This window comes from Mytilus trossulus, chromosome 12 (genome assembly GCF_036588685.1).
Source record: "Mytilus trossulus isolate FHL-02 chromosome 12, PNRI_Mtr1.1.1.hap1, whole genome shotgun sequence".
Classification (NCBI taxonomy): domain Eukaryota; kingdom Metazoa; phylum Mollusca; class Bivalvia; order Mytilida; family Mytilidae; genus Mytilus; species Mytilus trossulus.
In genome coordinates this window covers 58,387,370-58,405,380 of record NC_086384.1, presented here as the reverse complement: position 1 = coordinate 58,405,380, position 18,011 = coordinate 58,387,370, and the positions used below count along the sequence as shown (strand labels likewise).

General features: G+C 32.3%; 1 protein-coding gene across 1 annotated transcript in view; it reads left to right on the top strand.

Moving 5' to 3' along the window:
* Nucleotides 1-3,835: 3,835 nt before the first annotated feature.
* Nucleotides 3,836-18,011, top strand: part of LOC134692632 (uncharacterized) — a 22,325-nt gene continuing 8,149 nt past the window's right edge. The window contains exons 1-7 of the mRNA XM_063553091.1: nucleotides 3,836-3,942; nucleotides 7,373-7,544; nucleotides 7,861-8,166; nucleotides 11,928-11,982; nucleotides 12,345-12,418; nucleotides 14,727-14,780; nucleotides 16,714-16,779. Of these exons, the coding sequence (XP_063409161.1) occupies nucleotides 3,910-3,942; nucleotides 7,373-7,544; nucleotides 7,861-8,166; nucleotides 11,928-11,982; nucleotides 12,345-12,418; nucleotides 14,727-14,780; nucleotides 16,714-16,779 (760 nt within the window). The 5' untranslated portion in view covers nucleotides 3,836-3,909. The remainder of the gene's footprint in view (nucleotides 3,943-7,372; nucleotides 7,545-7,860; nucleotides 8,167-11,927; nucleotides 11,983-12,344; nucleotides 12,419-14,726; nucleotides 14,781-16,713; nucleotides 16,780-18,011) is intronic.

Genomic DNA, 18,011 nt, shown 5'->3' with positions numbered 1-18,011 from the left:
GGGGACTCATTCTTGTTTATTAAATGTTGGAACAATGTTCTTTTCTAGAGTGTAAACTTGTGTGGCCTGTATACCTTAAATTCCCGTTGGTGGGTGGTATGGATGGGAGAAATCGAGAGATGCGGTATGAAACACTCATTCATCAGGAAGTTGAATGATCAACGTACTTATTTATTTTAAATTTGATTAATTAAAATAAGTGGAAAAAGGTACAACATATAAAAAATATAATGATTTGTAAAAATATGCAAGTGTTCGGTAAACAGGAAGTTGTCGAGTGATGAATCTGAAAACGCATCACACGGTATAGCTGACTTATATAAATCCTGAAACCAAATTTCAGAAATCGTTGTATTGTAGTTCCTGAGAAAAGTGTGACGAAAATTTTTAACTTTGCTATCATGTGTAAAAGCATACAAGTGTTCGGTAAATAGGAAGTTTTCAAGTGATCAATCTGAAAACGCACCACATGGTATATCTGACTAAGATCAACCCTGAAACCAAATTTCAGAAATCCTTGTATTGTAGTTCCTGAGAAAAATGCGACGGAAAATATTCATGGGACGGACTGAAAGACTGACGGACGGACGGACGGACGGACAGAGGTAAAACAGTATACCTCCCTTTTTTAAAGCGGGGTTATAAAAATTTGCCAAAGCAAATTTACAGATTTAACATTGTTGGGCTGATGTTTAGACGAATTGTATATATATTATGTACACAGCCATGTATCACCATCATTGATGGCGATCCGATGGATACATCTGTTGTAGAGTTGTCACTGACTCCGACGTACTTATAAATATAAGAATTTTCTGTGACTGTATCTTACATTAATTTGTAGGATCCTTTACTATAGATAATTTAGCTAATCTGTAACAATAACATCTTCATGCCTTAAATAGCATGTACTGTAGTACGCCGCTAGATTAAAACTGACGAGGAAAGGTAACACACGGCCAGCGAAAGCTCTATTAATGTAGCACAGTTGGTCTTGTGGTCTAGCGGGACGGCTGCAGTGCAGGCGATTTGGTGTCACGATATCACAGTAGACTCGGTTCGGATCAAGTATTTCTAGAGTTAAAAAAAAAACAAATGCTGAATGTACTAATTTTGTTCCTTACAGGTTTGAAAAGTAATGGGGGTCAGTATAGGAATTCAGTACGAATCTACATTGTTTGTGAACAAGGCCATGTGAATGCCCAAGCATGCCGCATGACCCTATGATTTTATTGTTGCAAAAGATAAGGCTACATTTGTACTTTTATGAATGATATATGAAAGTTTTTAATTTCTTAAGGTATATCAGGTATAAATTTATTTCCACACACAGATTAGCATTAAAGTCAATGTGAGATTATTTACTGAATTAACCCCTTTAAATATAATCATTTTCTGTGACTATCTTACATTAATTTGTAGGATCCTTTACTATAGATAATTTAGCTGATTTGTAACAATAACATCTGCATGCCTTATATAGCATGTACTGTAGTACTCCGCTATATTAAAACTGACGAAGAAAGATAAAACACGGCCAGCTAAAGCTTTATTATTGTAGAGCGAAGGTGGTCGTGTGGTCTAGCGGGACGGCTGCAGTGCAGGCGATTTGGTGTCACGATATCACAGTAGCATGGGTTCGAATCCCGGCGAGGGAAAAACCAAAAATTGTTGGGTTGATGTTGAGACGTGTTATATATATATTTGTATATATTTATATAGTCAATACGAGTCATTTGAACACTTTTAAACTGGATCTTAAATTAAATGTGTGGTCAGAATTCTTTTATTTGCATTGACGAATAAATCACAGTTAACGTCATCACTTCCATCGTACATATCAGTTGTGTTCTCTGCACATGCATACACACAGAACTCGTTGTGTCTGGCTTACTAGTTACTGGGTTTCGTCTTACTCAGTCTGTAGATGTATATGTTGTGTTTTGAGCTCTATCATTTATTTGTTGGTCAATTTGTTTTAGCCGTTTTGCTATAATTTAATTTTCTATCTTTGCGTTTGACTGTTCCTTTGGTATCGATCGTCATGGATTAGTATCCCTCTGAATTCAACCTTTTTTTCAAATCTATGAAAATTTGGTCTATAATATTCATTCACGTTTCAAACAGTCAGTCCTACAACTGGTTTTTTTCAATCCAATCATAATGACATTTTTGAGAAAAAACATGACAATAAAAATACTTCATTGAAAATTTCTTTATAACCGCATTTAAATAATTTGATTTAAGATCTGTTGCTCCAGTTCAGACGTGTAAAAAATTACTATGGGAAATGTGAATAGAAAAAACATCTTTTAATTTTCTTCGAAATACAATCAAACATTTCCTTCTATTTATAATGATTGGTGTATACAAATTGTCATCTGCTCTTATTGAATATGGCAATGACCTTATATTGTATTCATATTCTGAAAGGTTTAAATGTATTATTTGCTACATCTCGCTATATCGTCTTTAATTATTTAGTCTTAGATACCTGATTTTTGTTAGTTGTTAGAGGCTTTGAATTAGCTGTCAATTAACTGCTTGTACTATCAGATCCCTACCTATTGTCTTTTTGTGTTTGGGATGTACAACATCCCGTCCACTTACACTTGATGTTTATCCATATGACGAGTTAGGCCTTTTTCAACTGAATTTTATAGTGTGTTCTTATGTTGTACTGTTCTACCACTGTACAATGTTAGGGGGAGGGTTGGTATTCCGCTAACATGTTTAACACCGCCACATTATATATGTATGTCCAAGTCAGGAGCCTGTAATTCAGTCGTTTGTTTATGTGTTACATATTTGCTGTTCGTAAACTTTTTTACATTTATTATGTCGTAATGTTTCTCTTTTGAATCGTCTTACATTGTAATTTTGGGGTCTTTATAGCTAACTATGCGGTATGGGGTGATGGTCGAAGGCCGTACGGTGACCTATATTTAAAAATTTGTGTGTCACTTGGTCTCATGTGGAGATTTGTCTCATTTTCAATTATACCAAGTCTTCTCTTTTTTAAATTTAAGCAATGAGTATTTTCTCTTAAAATCAGGTACGTAATTAGACAGGTAAATTATATCGTCAAGGCATTTCGTGATTCCCAGAAACGTAGTTATGAGTTGGCAAAGATTTACAGAACGACAATAATGTCACGTAAAATTTAATCGGTAAAAACCTAATAACTATTACAAATCTAATTATAGAGAATATTTATTTAAATATATTTATGGAATGACTGTAATATTTTTTCTGTCTATGAAGAAATAACATAAAAAAAGTGGTGCACACTGAATAACAATTATGAACTCTTGTAGAAAACATGGAAAGGGTATTTGGTTTTACTGATGCAAGGAAAAAATATGTCCCAGTCCAATTTTTCCTAATTTTCCAGCAGATGTTTAAATTTACACGAACTTCCCTGGACATAAAAAACAGTCAATAAATGTATTTGTTGATTCTGCATCTGCCAAACAAGAATAAAACAAGAGTATATAAAAATAATATTAAATCATTCAAACACAATCTTTATCTTGCGATTGCAAATATACAACTTAATGTATTAATTGAATGTATTGACTTTTCAGATATATGGAGTAACATTCTATAAAATTATGTATGATTTATTTAATAATATTCCAGTCTAAATAAATGTTGCAAAATAATTATAGAGTGTTGTCACTTAAACCTATGGGTGAATTGAATGTGAGAAATTGCGCTAAAAATAAAAATTTTAATTCGGCTTTTTTTGGAAATACTTGAAATAATCTCCTCGAGACACAACCGTTTCACGTTGTTGTTGTTGTTGTTGTTGATACGGCGTAAAGTTAACAACAATCAATCAATAGGTTAATTGTCATAATTCTGATCTTTTAAGGTGGCATATTTAAGTAATGAAGACAAACTTTGATGGACATCTTAATATTACTGACTGTCCTTCAGGTATGTATAATATAACAATATCACATCTTACTATAGAACGTTCTTTCTTCTCTTCCGTTTTATTCCTTCCTAAAAGACACATTTAAGTTTACCATGATGTGTTCATATCTGCTAATTCTTGATTTCATGCCAATTTATGGTTCCATGATCATCGAAATGGAATCAATCAGTAAATTTTCAAACTAATGTAATATCACTATGAGCCTGGTAACAAACTTCTCTAAAATTGTCCGTTTATGAATGTTGAAATTATTCAGAAACTAAGGTTTCAACTCCCTCAGGCAAAATTGACTTTAGATATAGCTCTTCGACGGTTTCGGTACTTATACATCCTCGGATTTCAAATGTTTGGCTTTGAGCGTTCCTGATGAAGGTAAAGTCAGAAAAGCGCTTCGGACGCATTGACATTATTGAACGTGTTGTTTTCAATATTTTAGTGGTTGTGGTTCCTTAGCGTTTCTCGTTTTATATCTAGATTTCACCGTTGGTGTCCTATTTGAAATGTTTAACACTAGTCATTATGGGCCCTCCTTATAGCTTGCTGTTCGGTGTGATGTAAGGTACCGTTTTGAAGGCCGTATTTTGACCTCTAATTGTTTCAAGGTTATGGTTGTCTTACTGAGTACTCGCTCTTGGCAAATCAAATTATATGCTTGGTAATGACATTCAATCCCCTTGTTTTATTAAATATGTATTCTCATTGTGTCTTGCATCAAATCATTATTAGTTCAGTGTATGTTCTCTTGTTCTTGTTACTATATCTATTGATTACGTTAAACCATTAAACACAAAGCAGCAAGCTATTAAGGGCCCCAATAACGACTAGTGTAAAATCATTCAAACATAAAATCCAACGGTCTTATCTACATTAAGAACGAGAAACACTTGAACCACATCAACAAACTATTACCTTTGAGCATCAGGTTCCCGATGCATAAACAGATGCAGCGGGTGTTCACCTGAACATTTGTGTAACATCACGACATAAAAGAGGGACGGAAGATACCAAAGGGATAGTCAAACTCATAAATCGAAAATAAACTGACAACGCCATGGCTAAAAATGAAAAAGACAAACAGAAAAACAATAGTACACACGACATAACATAGAAAACTAAAGAATAAACAACTCGAACCCAACCAAAAACTAGAGGTGATATCAGGTGCTATAAAAGACACACTTTAAAATATCAATTGAAATGGCTTATGATAACTCAATTAATTTTATAGTGTGTCTATCTATGTTAATGAGTAAATATGATAATTTGCAATTTTATAGTGTGTTTTTCTATGCTAATAGTGTGTTTTTCTATGTTAATGCGTAAATATTATAGTGTGTAATTTTAAAGTGTGTCTTTCTATGTTAATGCGAAAATCGACATTTACATTCTGTTCATGTAAAATCCAATGTTCCTTACTCCAGAAGGGCAGGATAAATTATCCTATTGGCATTGAATTATAATTCTTATTGAACTAAATATATTCATCATGTTCATATCTAGTATTATAACTATATAATTTCAATTGTACACCTCTGTAAAGTTCTAAATTTTCAACTCCGTGCATTCGTCTTTTATTCACATATAGATTTTTCTTACCATAACTATTTATTTGTTTTAAGATAAATATATTTGAGGTAGAATTTCAACAAAATATGGCATGACTACACTTAAACATGCCAGATGATTGAATTAACAATTCAGATATATTGACTACGTTATTTCTCTCTACACTCTAAACAATGGTTTTTTAAAATTAATATCTCCTTTAGAACTAGAATTGATGAATTCGGAGACACAGATACCTCTGTGGAATTTATAGACGAACATCTCGAATTTGAATGAAGCGCTATAAGACCAGGTTTAATCCACTGTTCTCTACACTTGAAAATAGCTGTACCAAGTCAGGAATATGACAGATCTTGTCAGTTCGTGTTTATGTGTTTTGTCATTTGATTTTGTCATGTGATTATGGATTTTTCTCTGAGTTCAGTATTTTTGTTATTTTTCTTTTTTTATAAGCAGTCAACTAAGTACTAGAATCTGTTGCATATTGCACTATCTTATTCTAATATAATAAATGTCCCACCTTAGAAGCAATACACCAACTGCACTTGAATGCAAGATAACATCTCCCAATTCACTTGTGCAAGAGCCTGCAGCTGATACTCATAAAACGTCATCAGTGCCTGAGCAAATTAAAAAGTTGATAAACCAGGTTTATGTGAACACGTCTGTTTCTAACAAAATATTATTGCTTTTTTTTCGATTCGTTTGAGGTGTTGGAACTTTGGATTTGGTTATTTAACAAAGGGCTTTCCGTTTTATAATTTCTCTGCTGCTATTTTACTTTTTACTCATACCTGACAGTTATTAATAGTGCATCTATAGCGTACGTAAATGTGATTACTAATTTCAAATCAGATGAAAACCGTACAAGATCAAACAGAATTCTAAAGGATGAGTAAATTGAACTTTCTGCTAAACGGCGGTATGGCCATAAAGTCATCAGACACGAGTTTATTTTACTGTATTGCATAGTTTTCGTTGTATATCTTAAGTTGAATGAACTGCAATAAATCGAAACTTTACGAAAATGAAATAAAAAAATCAATCATTCCGTCAGACAAAATTCCAGAATTGTTTAACAGAGTCACATTAACTGACGCAATTAGAGTTGAACAACATGATAGGATCTGCCTACCTTTCCGGAGCACCTATAATCACTACCGTTTTGGGTAGAGTTAGTCTTTAGTTTTCTATATTATGCAGAGTGTACTATTAACATGATTAATTGTATATCTGTCTTATAATTTTTAGCCTTGGCGCTGTACATTTCTTTTCGCCCCTCTTTTAGTAACATTCGTAATCTTGAATAAATTGCAGATGGCTCTTTAGCTCTATTTACGGAATTAATTCATTACAGTTCTTTCGAAATTAGAAAAGTGTTTCAAAAGAAAAAAATGATGGAACTTATATGCAATATAATATAAAAGAGAAGATGTGGTATGATTGCCCTTCAGACAACTCTCCGCAAGAGACCGAATGACACAGAGATGAACAAGGCTGCACAAATTTGTATTAGTTTTGGAGTACCAACTGTTTTAAAAGAGGGACGAAATATTCCAGAGAGATAGTCAAACTTGAGCGCCATTGACGTGTCTGTAAATATGTATCTGATAAACGAACATTCAACGCTGGTGATGTGTGCGTCTGATAGAATACATATAAAACAAAATAAACTCCGAGGAAAGTTCAAAAAGAAAAGTTTCTTATCAAATCAAATTCAAAAGCTCAAACATATTTAAATAATGGATAACAGCTGTCATATTCCTTATCTAGACAATTGAGAATTGAACTTGGTTTTATAGCTAGCTAAACCTTTCGAATTTGCTTAATATATCTATGAATATAGAATTATAAATGTTGTAGATGGTGCCATTAACTGGTGCATACGAGTTCATCTGTCCATCGCAGTCACACTGGAATCTTCGAGCAAAATCCATGTGTAAGCAAACAACAAACTATACTTGCTTATTTGACATTAACTTTCAAATAAATGTATACAGAGATAGATGTTACAGACCTAGAATTTTAGGTCCTGGTAAGTTATTTTCATGAATATTTGTTCTGTTTGGTCATGATGGTAGCATGTCAAGCTTTTTTCAGTTATGAACTTTATTTGTCTTTTGACTTATAATTAAACAGAAATTGTCTTCAATACATGGCTATTAGTATTAACTATATATTTGTCATTAACATAATATAACTTTGTAGTGAAAGTATAATATGAGTTTTGAATTGACAAACTACAGATATAGCAGAATATAACTAAAATAAATAAAAACCTTTATTAAAGTAACTTGACCTAAATATTCATGTATTCATGTATATTAACCACTTTTATTTTATTTTTACAGGATATAAATACGTCTTTCAACCGAACTTAAACAGAGCATCATGTAGTGGTAATCGATATCAGCCTTTTAATTTTGAGACAGTTGGCTATAGTGACTGCACCTTTAAAAAATCACTTTGCAGCAGTTTAGGTCAGACGACGTATGAAAACGGCGACACTACGGTCGACAGAAAATGTTTATGTAATACCGATAGAGGATATACTTTTATCATGAACTCGACAAAACAATGTTACTGTAATCCTTCAACTGAAGATTGCTCCTGTTATCTCGGAATGAACCCATACAACGAAACGGTCAGACTAGAAGGTTAAGTACAATTATCATTTTTTCACGATTTAAAAATCATCAATAATTAATTTTGCTGGTTTATTAAAAATCCGATTCGGTTAAGCGAATGTGATTATCTGTATTGATAGAAAAAGACGATCTTTATAACTAGTGGTGCTATTCCATTGCTGTTACCGATTAACATTTAGTCCCTTGGATATTTTAAGCACTTATTTTGTATTAATTTCGATAAGTCTTGATACGTTGATTGTATATAAATGTTATGAATATGGACATGTTGAATTATTCGAACTACTAAAATTTATTGAAACGGGCGTACGGAGTACCACATTAAAACCTGATATACTTGATAATTTCAATTAATTCGCAACATGTTTAAATTGTCATGTTTTAGCTTTACGTCAGGAATCCAGTCTGTGCATGTATTTGTTCCTGACTTTAAATTGCCGTTTATTTGTCTTTATGTTGTCCTCTTTCTGTCTTTATGTTGCCTTCTAACTGACTTTATTTTGCCCATTTATAGTCTTTAAGATGATATGTTATGTTTTCTTCTAACTGTTTTTATGTTGGGTTGTAATTGTCCTCTTGCTGTCTTTTGTTGATCCCGAAATGTCAGGAGGCTCCCATATCCTGCCTTTGTCTTTCTCTCTTACTGTCTTTATGTTGCTCTCTAAATGCCTGGTGTGGCCCTCTTATTGTCTTTATATTTTCCTTTAACTGTCTTGATATTACCCCTTTACTGTTTTATTATATATCGTTTCTGTGTGTGTTACAATTTAATGTTGTGTTGTTCATGTTGTTGTTCTCCTCTTATATTTGATGCGTTTCCCTCGGTTTTAGTTTGTTACCCGGATTTTTTTTGTTTGTCTTAATCGATTGATTAGTTTCGAACAGCGGTATACTACTGTTGCCTTTAGTTATGTTGTACTCGTTCTGTAATAACGCTTCCCTCAAATGGTCCTAATATGTTCCTCTTACAGTATTTATGTTGCCCACGTGCTGTAACTATGTTGCCCTCTGACTGTCTTCAGTTGGCCTCTAACTGTCTTTATGTTACCCTTTATCTGTGTTTATGTCGCTCTCTTACTGTGGCATGATGTAGCGATTTAACTGTCTTTGTATTTCCCTTTGACAGTTTTTTTTTTGTTGCCCTTTGACTATCTTTAAAAGAGGGACGAAAGATACCAAAGGGACAGTCAAACTCATAAATCTAAAACAAACTGACAACGCCAGGGCTTAAAATGAAAAAAAGACAAACAGAAAAACAATAGTGCACATGACACAACATAGAAAACTAAACAATAAACAACACGAACCCCACTAAAAACAAGGGGTGATCTCAGGTGCTCCGGAAGGGTAAGCAGATCCTGCTCCACATGTGGCATCCGTCGTGTTGTTTATGTGATCACAAATTCGGTAAATAGTCTAATTCGGTAGGTCACATTCATGAAAGGAAAGGGGATTGTAGTTACGACGTAAGGAACATATCCGATATCATTTGTGAAACGGCTATTCCATAACGATCAACCAAGTCGTGATGGCGTCCGTTAAATTTACGAAGGGATGATTTCAACTTCACCAGTTGGAACTCTTGGTTTAATAGCTTCCTTGTGAGCAGTAACCCTCTATCAAGAAAATCATGATATGAAATGCAAGCACGGGAATATCGTTTCAATTGGGAGATATATACCCCGTATGCAGGTGCTGCTGGAATGTTGCTACTAAGAAATGGAAAGTTCACAATTGGAAAGCTGAAATCATCTCTTTTGTCGTAAAGTTTTGTTTTCAAACGACCCTCATTATCAATTTCTAGATGTAAGTCAAGATATGAAGACGACTTAACTGTATCTGTAGTATCCTTTATCTCCAATTCGATTGGATAGAGGCGTTCCACATAGTCACCAAATTTTGAATTGTTTAGTGAAAGAACGTCATCTATATAGCGGAAAGTAGAGTTAAAGGATATTGCTTACTTCTTATCTTCCTTCCTAAAAAGTTCCTGCATGCAGTCAGCCTCATAATAATAAAGAAACAAGTCGGCAAGTAGAGGGGCACAGTTTGTTCCCATTGGGATGCCGACAGTCTGTTAAAAAACGTCCTCCGAAGGTAACAAATATGTTATCAATCAAGAAATCAAGCATCTTGATAATATCGGTTTCAGAGAATTTTTTGTTTGAATCAGAGTGATTCTTTACAAAGTAGGATGTATCCCTCCCAAAGACAAGATACTTGTATCTACGTTGGCCATTCTTTTTTATGAAGCAAATTAATACCAACTCTTTCAATTCGTCTTTCAGTTTGGAATGTGGAATACTTGTGTAAAGAGTAGAAAAGTCAAATGTTTTAATACTATTACAAGATGAAAGAGAGTTAGATTGTATGTACTCTAAAAGATCTTTGGAATTTTTAAGTATCCACATCTGAGTCACGCCACCTCTAGAATAGGTAGTTTCACAATAACTTTGAAGCCCGTCTTGATTGCTGATAAAATAGATGTTTATAATTTAGAAAGAGGTTTCGTGGAGCACTTGGAAGACCCAGCAATATACCGTTGTTTATAAGGACACTTATGTAGTTTTGGTATCCAATACAGTGATGGAAGATCCAGTTCTTCATCTTTGTTTGAAATACCAAAGGAACAAAGAACAGACCTATGATTATCCAGGATTTCCTCTTTGGTAAGTGTCGTGAGGGTATATGTTGAGTTACCAAGTGAATTGTCTATAACTAATTCGTTTATCAAGCAATTAATGTAATGACTTTTACAGACAAAAACGATGTTATTTGGGGCTTTGTCTGCGGGGACAACAACATATTTATCATGGAGGTCGGATAGGAGTTTATCAACATTTGGGTCTTTAAAGATTGACGTAGCATGGGCATTGATGGACCCATTCAGTTTCTTAATTCTGATTTGTATTAACGACCTCACTGCCTTAATCCATTCGGATAGTGTCTACGTCTTCCTTCTCGCGCTTATCCCATTGCCTGGCATAATCCTCGACTGAATCCATCAAAATTTTAAAGTTGTATTTCCAATTGATGGATTCAGCCTCACGATATTTCGGACCTTTCGATAACACATTTAGTAGAGAAGTGTTATTAACAATGTTAAGGTCACCGGTAATAACGTGGCCAGCAGGATTATATGTGAATTGGGAACTAGCACAAGTGCAATCAGGAAGTTTAGACTTGAAGTCGTCAATATCGAGATCCTGCAAAACGCGTTTGTAATTGAAAATTTTAGTTGCAATAGGTTTGGTATAGGTATAAGAAATTATTGGTACAGACTGGTCCTTGAAATAAGGAGGTATTTTCGATTGAACTAATTTATGATGAAGGATATTGCCTAGGTTGACGCCATCGAGACCTTTGTTGGCAAAGGAAATATTTGTTCTCTTTTTCATCTTTTCCAATGCGAACTGGCTTGAAAAGTCTGTGACTTGCAATATCCGAAATCATAGCTTGAAGTTTGTATTGGTTTGAATGCGGGTTTATAACAGTGGATTTCAAACATAAATTGAACAGAGAATGAAGTTTTGAAAGGGGTAATGAATAAAGTTTCGTGCGAATGTGATGAATACCTAACGGTATTTATTGTGGCCCATGACTCTTTCAGTTGCAATCAACATTTCCGCGACCATATAATGCAATTGGCATAACTGCTGGTAGGATATTGTAGATGTTGTGCAATTTAATATGTTACTGACCATTATAACTGATGGACAAAGTTATGCATGCGTGTGCCACTTACATAAGAGGAACTTTTTATTTTACAGATACAAAATGCTATCAAGAAATAAAATGGACAAGAGGCCCCTACTCAGTAGATGTGTGAGTCATTGTTTATATATCAAACTGTATTGCTTTGTTACGTCCTTTTATTATTACTAATAAATTCAAATGTACCAATGTACTATATATTGTTTCATTAAATATATCTGAATATATTATAAATCTCAGTTGTCATGATTCGCAAATAAATATCGACTCTAATGATTGAATCTGTTAATAAACAAATACCAAGAATATAATGGCTTTGTATTTCTGTTAACGACGAAAAGTTTCAGAAACTTCATAAACAACATTCTTTGAACTTTTGTGTTATTCATAAAATAAATTCTGATGATATGAATATTTTTTTTAAATGTTTTGTACGATCTATGTTTTAGTAACCGTGTATATGTTTTTTATAGGTTTAATATATCGCGGACAATACAGATACACGAGTTTGACAACTACAAATACAACATCAACCATCTTCAAACCGGTAAGTTTATTTCTGATATACAAAGGGTCAATCAAAACTCATAAAGTAATTTTAAAACCGTTTAACTGTTGTTTTGTACGGAAGTGTGTCACTTGATTGAAAGAGGTAGAAACAAATCAAATTTAAATTTGGAAGCTTTGATTGTTTCCAAATAAATTATAACACATGATACAAACTGGGCTGATCATTCGTTTATTAATGTCAAATATATATTAAGCACCAAAAAAGATTTGATATAGCTACTTTTTTCGCCCCTCAAATATTAGATATATAAGATCAACCAAAATTTATCCCTCAGATAGTCATTAGACATGCGACTATAAATTATATTTGGATAACGGTTTCATACTTCTTCTTTGACTATTAATGATGTTAAAATACTAAATCCCTGTGATGTGTTTTAGTCGATTTTAGTCTCTGATGCATGAATTTTTACTATTAATTGGTTTTGGCTTTTAACTAGCTGTCAGTAACTGCGAGTACTCTCAAATCGTATTTTCTTGTTAATTCGACCTGTTGATACTGTTTATAATGCTTTTTTGTCATTTTTTATTTATATGGATCTTGTCTGTATACCAGCTTGGATTATTTGTAATATCTTCAATTTTTCACTTATTCTTACAACATTTGTATAAACTTCAAGATTATAAAAAAACATTTTTTTATAAACTTCAAGATTATAAAAAAACATTTTTTTTTCTAAAGTGAACATTGATTGGTTAAATATTTCTCAGTGTGTTTGAATTTGTTTGTTAGCCTTTTGGTCATGAATGTTTGTCTCTAATATTTAATTAACTGTGCATTTGTATTCAGATATCGCAGATCAAATTTATTCGTGCATTGTGTAATCATACGTTTTTTGATTGAGTTAAGTCTGCCAATTGATATTTTATCGTATGTTTTTCTATGTTGTGATGTTATGCTATTGTTTCAGAAAAAGGGAGAAGGTTTGGGCCCATTTAAACGTTTAATCCCGCTGCAAATGTTTGCACCTGTCCTAAATCAGGAATCTGATGTACAGTAGTTGTCGTTTGTTTATGTAATATATACGTGTTTCTCGTTTTGTTTATATAGATTAGACCGTTGGTTTTCCCGTTTGAATGGTTTTACACTAGTAATTTTGGGGCCCTTTATAGCTTGTTGTTCGGTGTGAGCCAAGGCTCCGTGTTGGAGGCCGTACTTTAACCTATAATGGTTTAATTTTTAAATTGTTATTTGGATGGAGAGTTGTCTCATTGGCACTCACACCACATCTTCCTATATCTATTAATTCTGTTAGCTCAAAAACGCAAAAACCGCCAACGTAGTCAAATTTTGAGATCAAATCATTTTTTTAGAAATGAACAACAGCTGTTCAAGTCTTTTCGAAACATAATAATTCATCAAAGGTACTAAGATTATTATTTAGGACGCCAAACACGCGTTTCGTCTGCATAAGACTCATCAGTGACGCTCATATTAATTTTTTTATAAAGCCAAACAAGTACAAAGTTGAAGAGTGTGAAAACTATCTTTTGCTTTCTGACCTTTCTACGAGTGTTAAGTTTATATTGACCCGTGTATTCATTAATAAGGTTAACATAATTTAAATATGATGGCAAATTATTTTCGTCAATCATATGGGTTTCAAACATGACTATAACAGCTCATTAAACTTCAGTTTAAAAAAAATCTTGAAAAATCATGTATAACACATTAATACTACCAAACTACAGGACATAGGATACATTCTTTCATACTCTTTGAAAAAATAAGAGTTTGCAATCTGTAATCATAGAGCAAATCATGTTAATGACCAGTTTTTGTTTATGTTCTATTTTACGATCGAAGCATGGCAAACGATGTTGTGGTATTCAATAAGAACTGATAATAACATACTTAACGTTGTTTATCACATTTATGATAATTTATAAGATTTATTTGTGACCCAAACCGACCAGTATGCTGCCCATTGTGTCAAAAGTATTCGATACTTGTGCTTACATAAACTGACAATCAAACGAAGCTATGCATAATATTTCCTTAGTTTACCACTGGTTTTATTAATTACTACTTTGAAGCGTTATTAATATATCATGATTGCATAATTGAGTTTCAAAATTATGACTTTAAATGATTCTTCTAATTATCAATGATTATCGGACATTTAATCGAGACACCTAAATTAAACATTTAAATAGCTTATGATTTCAATAAATAGTTAAGATAACAGTCTTTGTATATAAGAATATTCATTTATTCAAAATTGGAAATGTGAATGTAACTAAATACAAAACGCTTTCAACAGCTTTATTTCTTCTAATTTCAGATAAATATCGTATCGAAGCAGCTAAATTGGTTTTGATGTTGTCATTAGCATACGGTTAGTACGTTATCATTATTTATATATGAACAATTTAGTTAAACAAATTTTCTTGTTCTGCTCTACTTTTTATTCATTATGTTTGTGTAAAGATTATCATAGCTTTTCAATGAATGGTCCATACGGCAATGCTCGTTTACAAAGCTTTAACGTATCGCTCGTGTTAAAATATTCAGCGTAAAGGGCTAACCGTAATAAAAAAAAGTTTAACTAAAAGCCCTTTTTCGAACACTTTCAAACGTCTTTTATTTATACTATGAAAACATTTTTAAATTGGTATATGTTATGCATTTCCTTCTAGTATCGTGATTGCATCCGTTGCAACAGTTCAAACATAATATAAGTTTTAAGTTTTAAGTAAGTTTGTAAAAATACTATTACCGCTCATAGTACATTGGTTTGTCCAGTTCATCATTATTGAACGTCTTTAACATTACTGTGGAATTAGCATTTATAATATATAACAAATCTTGCACCAAAATATATGCATTCTAAAACTTTACTATAACACTTCCTACATCTGTGAACACTCATCCTTGGCGATGTTATAAATTCTTTTTGGAGTGAAAAAGAAATTGTACCGCGAGTGACACTATTTTATCAACCAACTTCTACATTTCTTAGGGGTAGTTCAAATTAAATATTAGAAAATAAGTTCATATAATAAGCTGAATGCTGTATACAATTAATAATTAACCATCAATGAAACATATAGAATGAATTGAAAGACAACGTGAAAAAAAAATTATTATGCAAACAGATGCAATCGAAATATGATTTTATATAATGACAAACTGAGCTAAATAATAATGTAAGAGGCAATACACTATATGGAAACAAGCTTAGAACTTATTGACTTCTAAAAAGCAGTTTACTTAGATAATTACATTTTGCAGAGTATTTTCAAATATTGAAATTATAACGAAATTCAGAATCAGTGCTCATGATTTGAAAATTGAGAGGGTAAGGTACAGAAATCTGCCAGCATCAGACCATATCTGTAAACTTTCAAATATTCGTCTTAATTTTTTGTACAGTTTACAAATTTTAGAAGGTTACGATATAAAATTACAGTTTATTAGGCTAACTTCTTTTGAAGATATTTTTTTTACTTCAGAAACTCGGAGGATTATTGATAAATTTATCCTCTCATATGAAAGTTTTCTTAAATTATAAATAGTTGTAGTAATGCCCAGTGAGTTTATTGTTCTGTTCCTTGTGGGCGCTGTGATTAGCAATACAATATTTGTTTTTTGTTTGTTTGTACAGCAACAACAACAAAAAACACAACAAAAAAACAAAATAACTGCGCTTATATTACTGTCCTCAACCTCTTAGTCGCAGTAAGTTTTTAGACGGATCAAAAATTATCATCAAATTTCAAGTTGAGTGGGTTTTACATATCAAATAAACCACACTTTCTAAATGTGATTGAATTGAATAATAATTTAAAGTCTATTCAATAAACACTGCCGTTGAAGACGCAATCTTTGTGTTATCCAACATATTATAGATATCGATGTTTCAATATTCAATTAAAACCGAGGTATTATTTATAAATCGTATAACATGTATAAACTTTAGCGATATCCGTGATCTTTTTTTCTGATAAAAGGATTTTGCAAGAGATTCTTAACAAAATTTATTTCCCGTAGGTCTAATAATGACGTACACATAAATCAATAATGGAAAACTTAGTATATTTCCTTGTTAGAAAGTTATAGGTACGCAAATAATTTCCTATTGAATTTTAAAAGTGTATACGAAATATACATCCACGCAACCATCGCCAATGTGCCTGTCTATACGCTGGTTTAACATTCCGTAAAAGAATGTCGATTAACAATTTTGAGATTACACTATTGAGTTCTATTTTGCAGACAATGACAAATCTATCTTTAGCATGAAACCTTCATTTTTTTTTATTTTGCAGGCTTTGTTTGTACTATTTTACTGATAATCCGGAGAAAATTGGGGCGATGTATCCAAATACCTAGTAGTAAGTGCATACAACATATACATGTATTTGCTTATACTTAACTTAATATAGTAAGATGTGGTATGAGTGCCAATGAGACAACTCCTTGTTTTCAAAATTCTAATAGGGAACATAATAAGAAAAATTGGTTTATTTATACAATTATATAATGAGACAACTCTCAATCCAAGTCACAATTTATAAAAGTAAACCAGTATTGTCTGTATAAGTTAATTGCTTCTAATCTAATGAAATAATTTAATGCACATCACGGATAAGAACACATGTTCGATTACTGCCATATCCGGACCCAGATGACAGTTTGTTAATCCCTAAATGATCGTTACAAGACAAAAGAAGAAAAAAATGATTTACAAGCTTTAAAATTCGAAAAGTGACTCTAGCAGTTGGATAAAAGACACCAAATGCAAATCACAAAATGATATAGTTCAACTAAAATCCGCGAATATTTTTTTTTATCCAAATTGTATTTAAAAAAATTTGAAAAAAAAGTAATTATTTCAGTTTGGGCACTGCTTATGGAAGAACATTTGTATCTTTAAGGGCATACAATACAGTTTTAATCTCGTTATGTAATTTTGATGAAAATTTGCAAATAGACAATGTTTTTACCTGCTCAAATCAAATATGACCTAAAAAATATACATGTACCATCATGTGATTCTTTTTGTTTAAAATTTCAGATATTTTCATTAAAAGTTAAATCCGTTTGAATGATAATAATCAGTCGAAAAATGAATCTTTTCTCGATATGTCACAGTTTGACGTCGCGAAATTAACATTTTATGTTAGCAACGGTATAACCTCTCGTGTAACTGTATCGTATACCCTACAATGATAATTGTAAAAGTCATTCTGTGTTTGTATTTCCTCAAACTTTCACAATTGCGTATTTGATGACATTATAAATCATATCTCACAACAACTTATCCATCTCCAAAAAAATTCATGCAGTGGTATGTTCTACATTGTTGTTTTAGCTTGAATAGGAACATATGTAACGTATACTATTGTTAATTACTTCAGCATAATACGTACGCATACTTTCAATATCTTAGTTCAAAAGTGCATGTTTTAAATACAATTTATATATCTCCCATTCAACATGTTCAAACAAGCCAAAGAAATAATATCAGGAATATATTGTGTATGTTTTAAGGATATAACCCAAGATCAATGAAAAGATTAGTTCATATTCGATGGAATGGGAAAATTAACATACTAACGTTGAC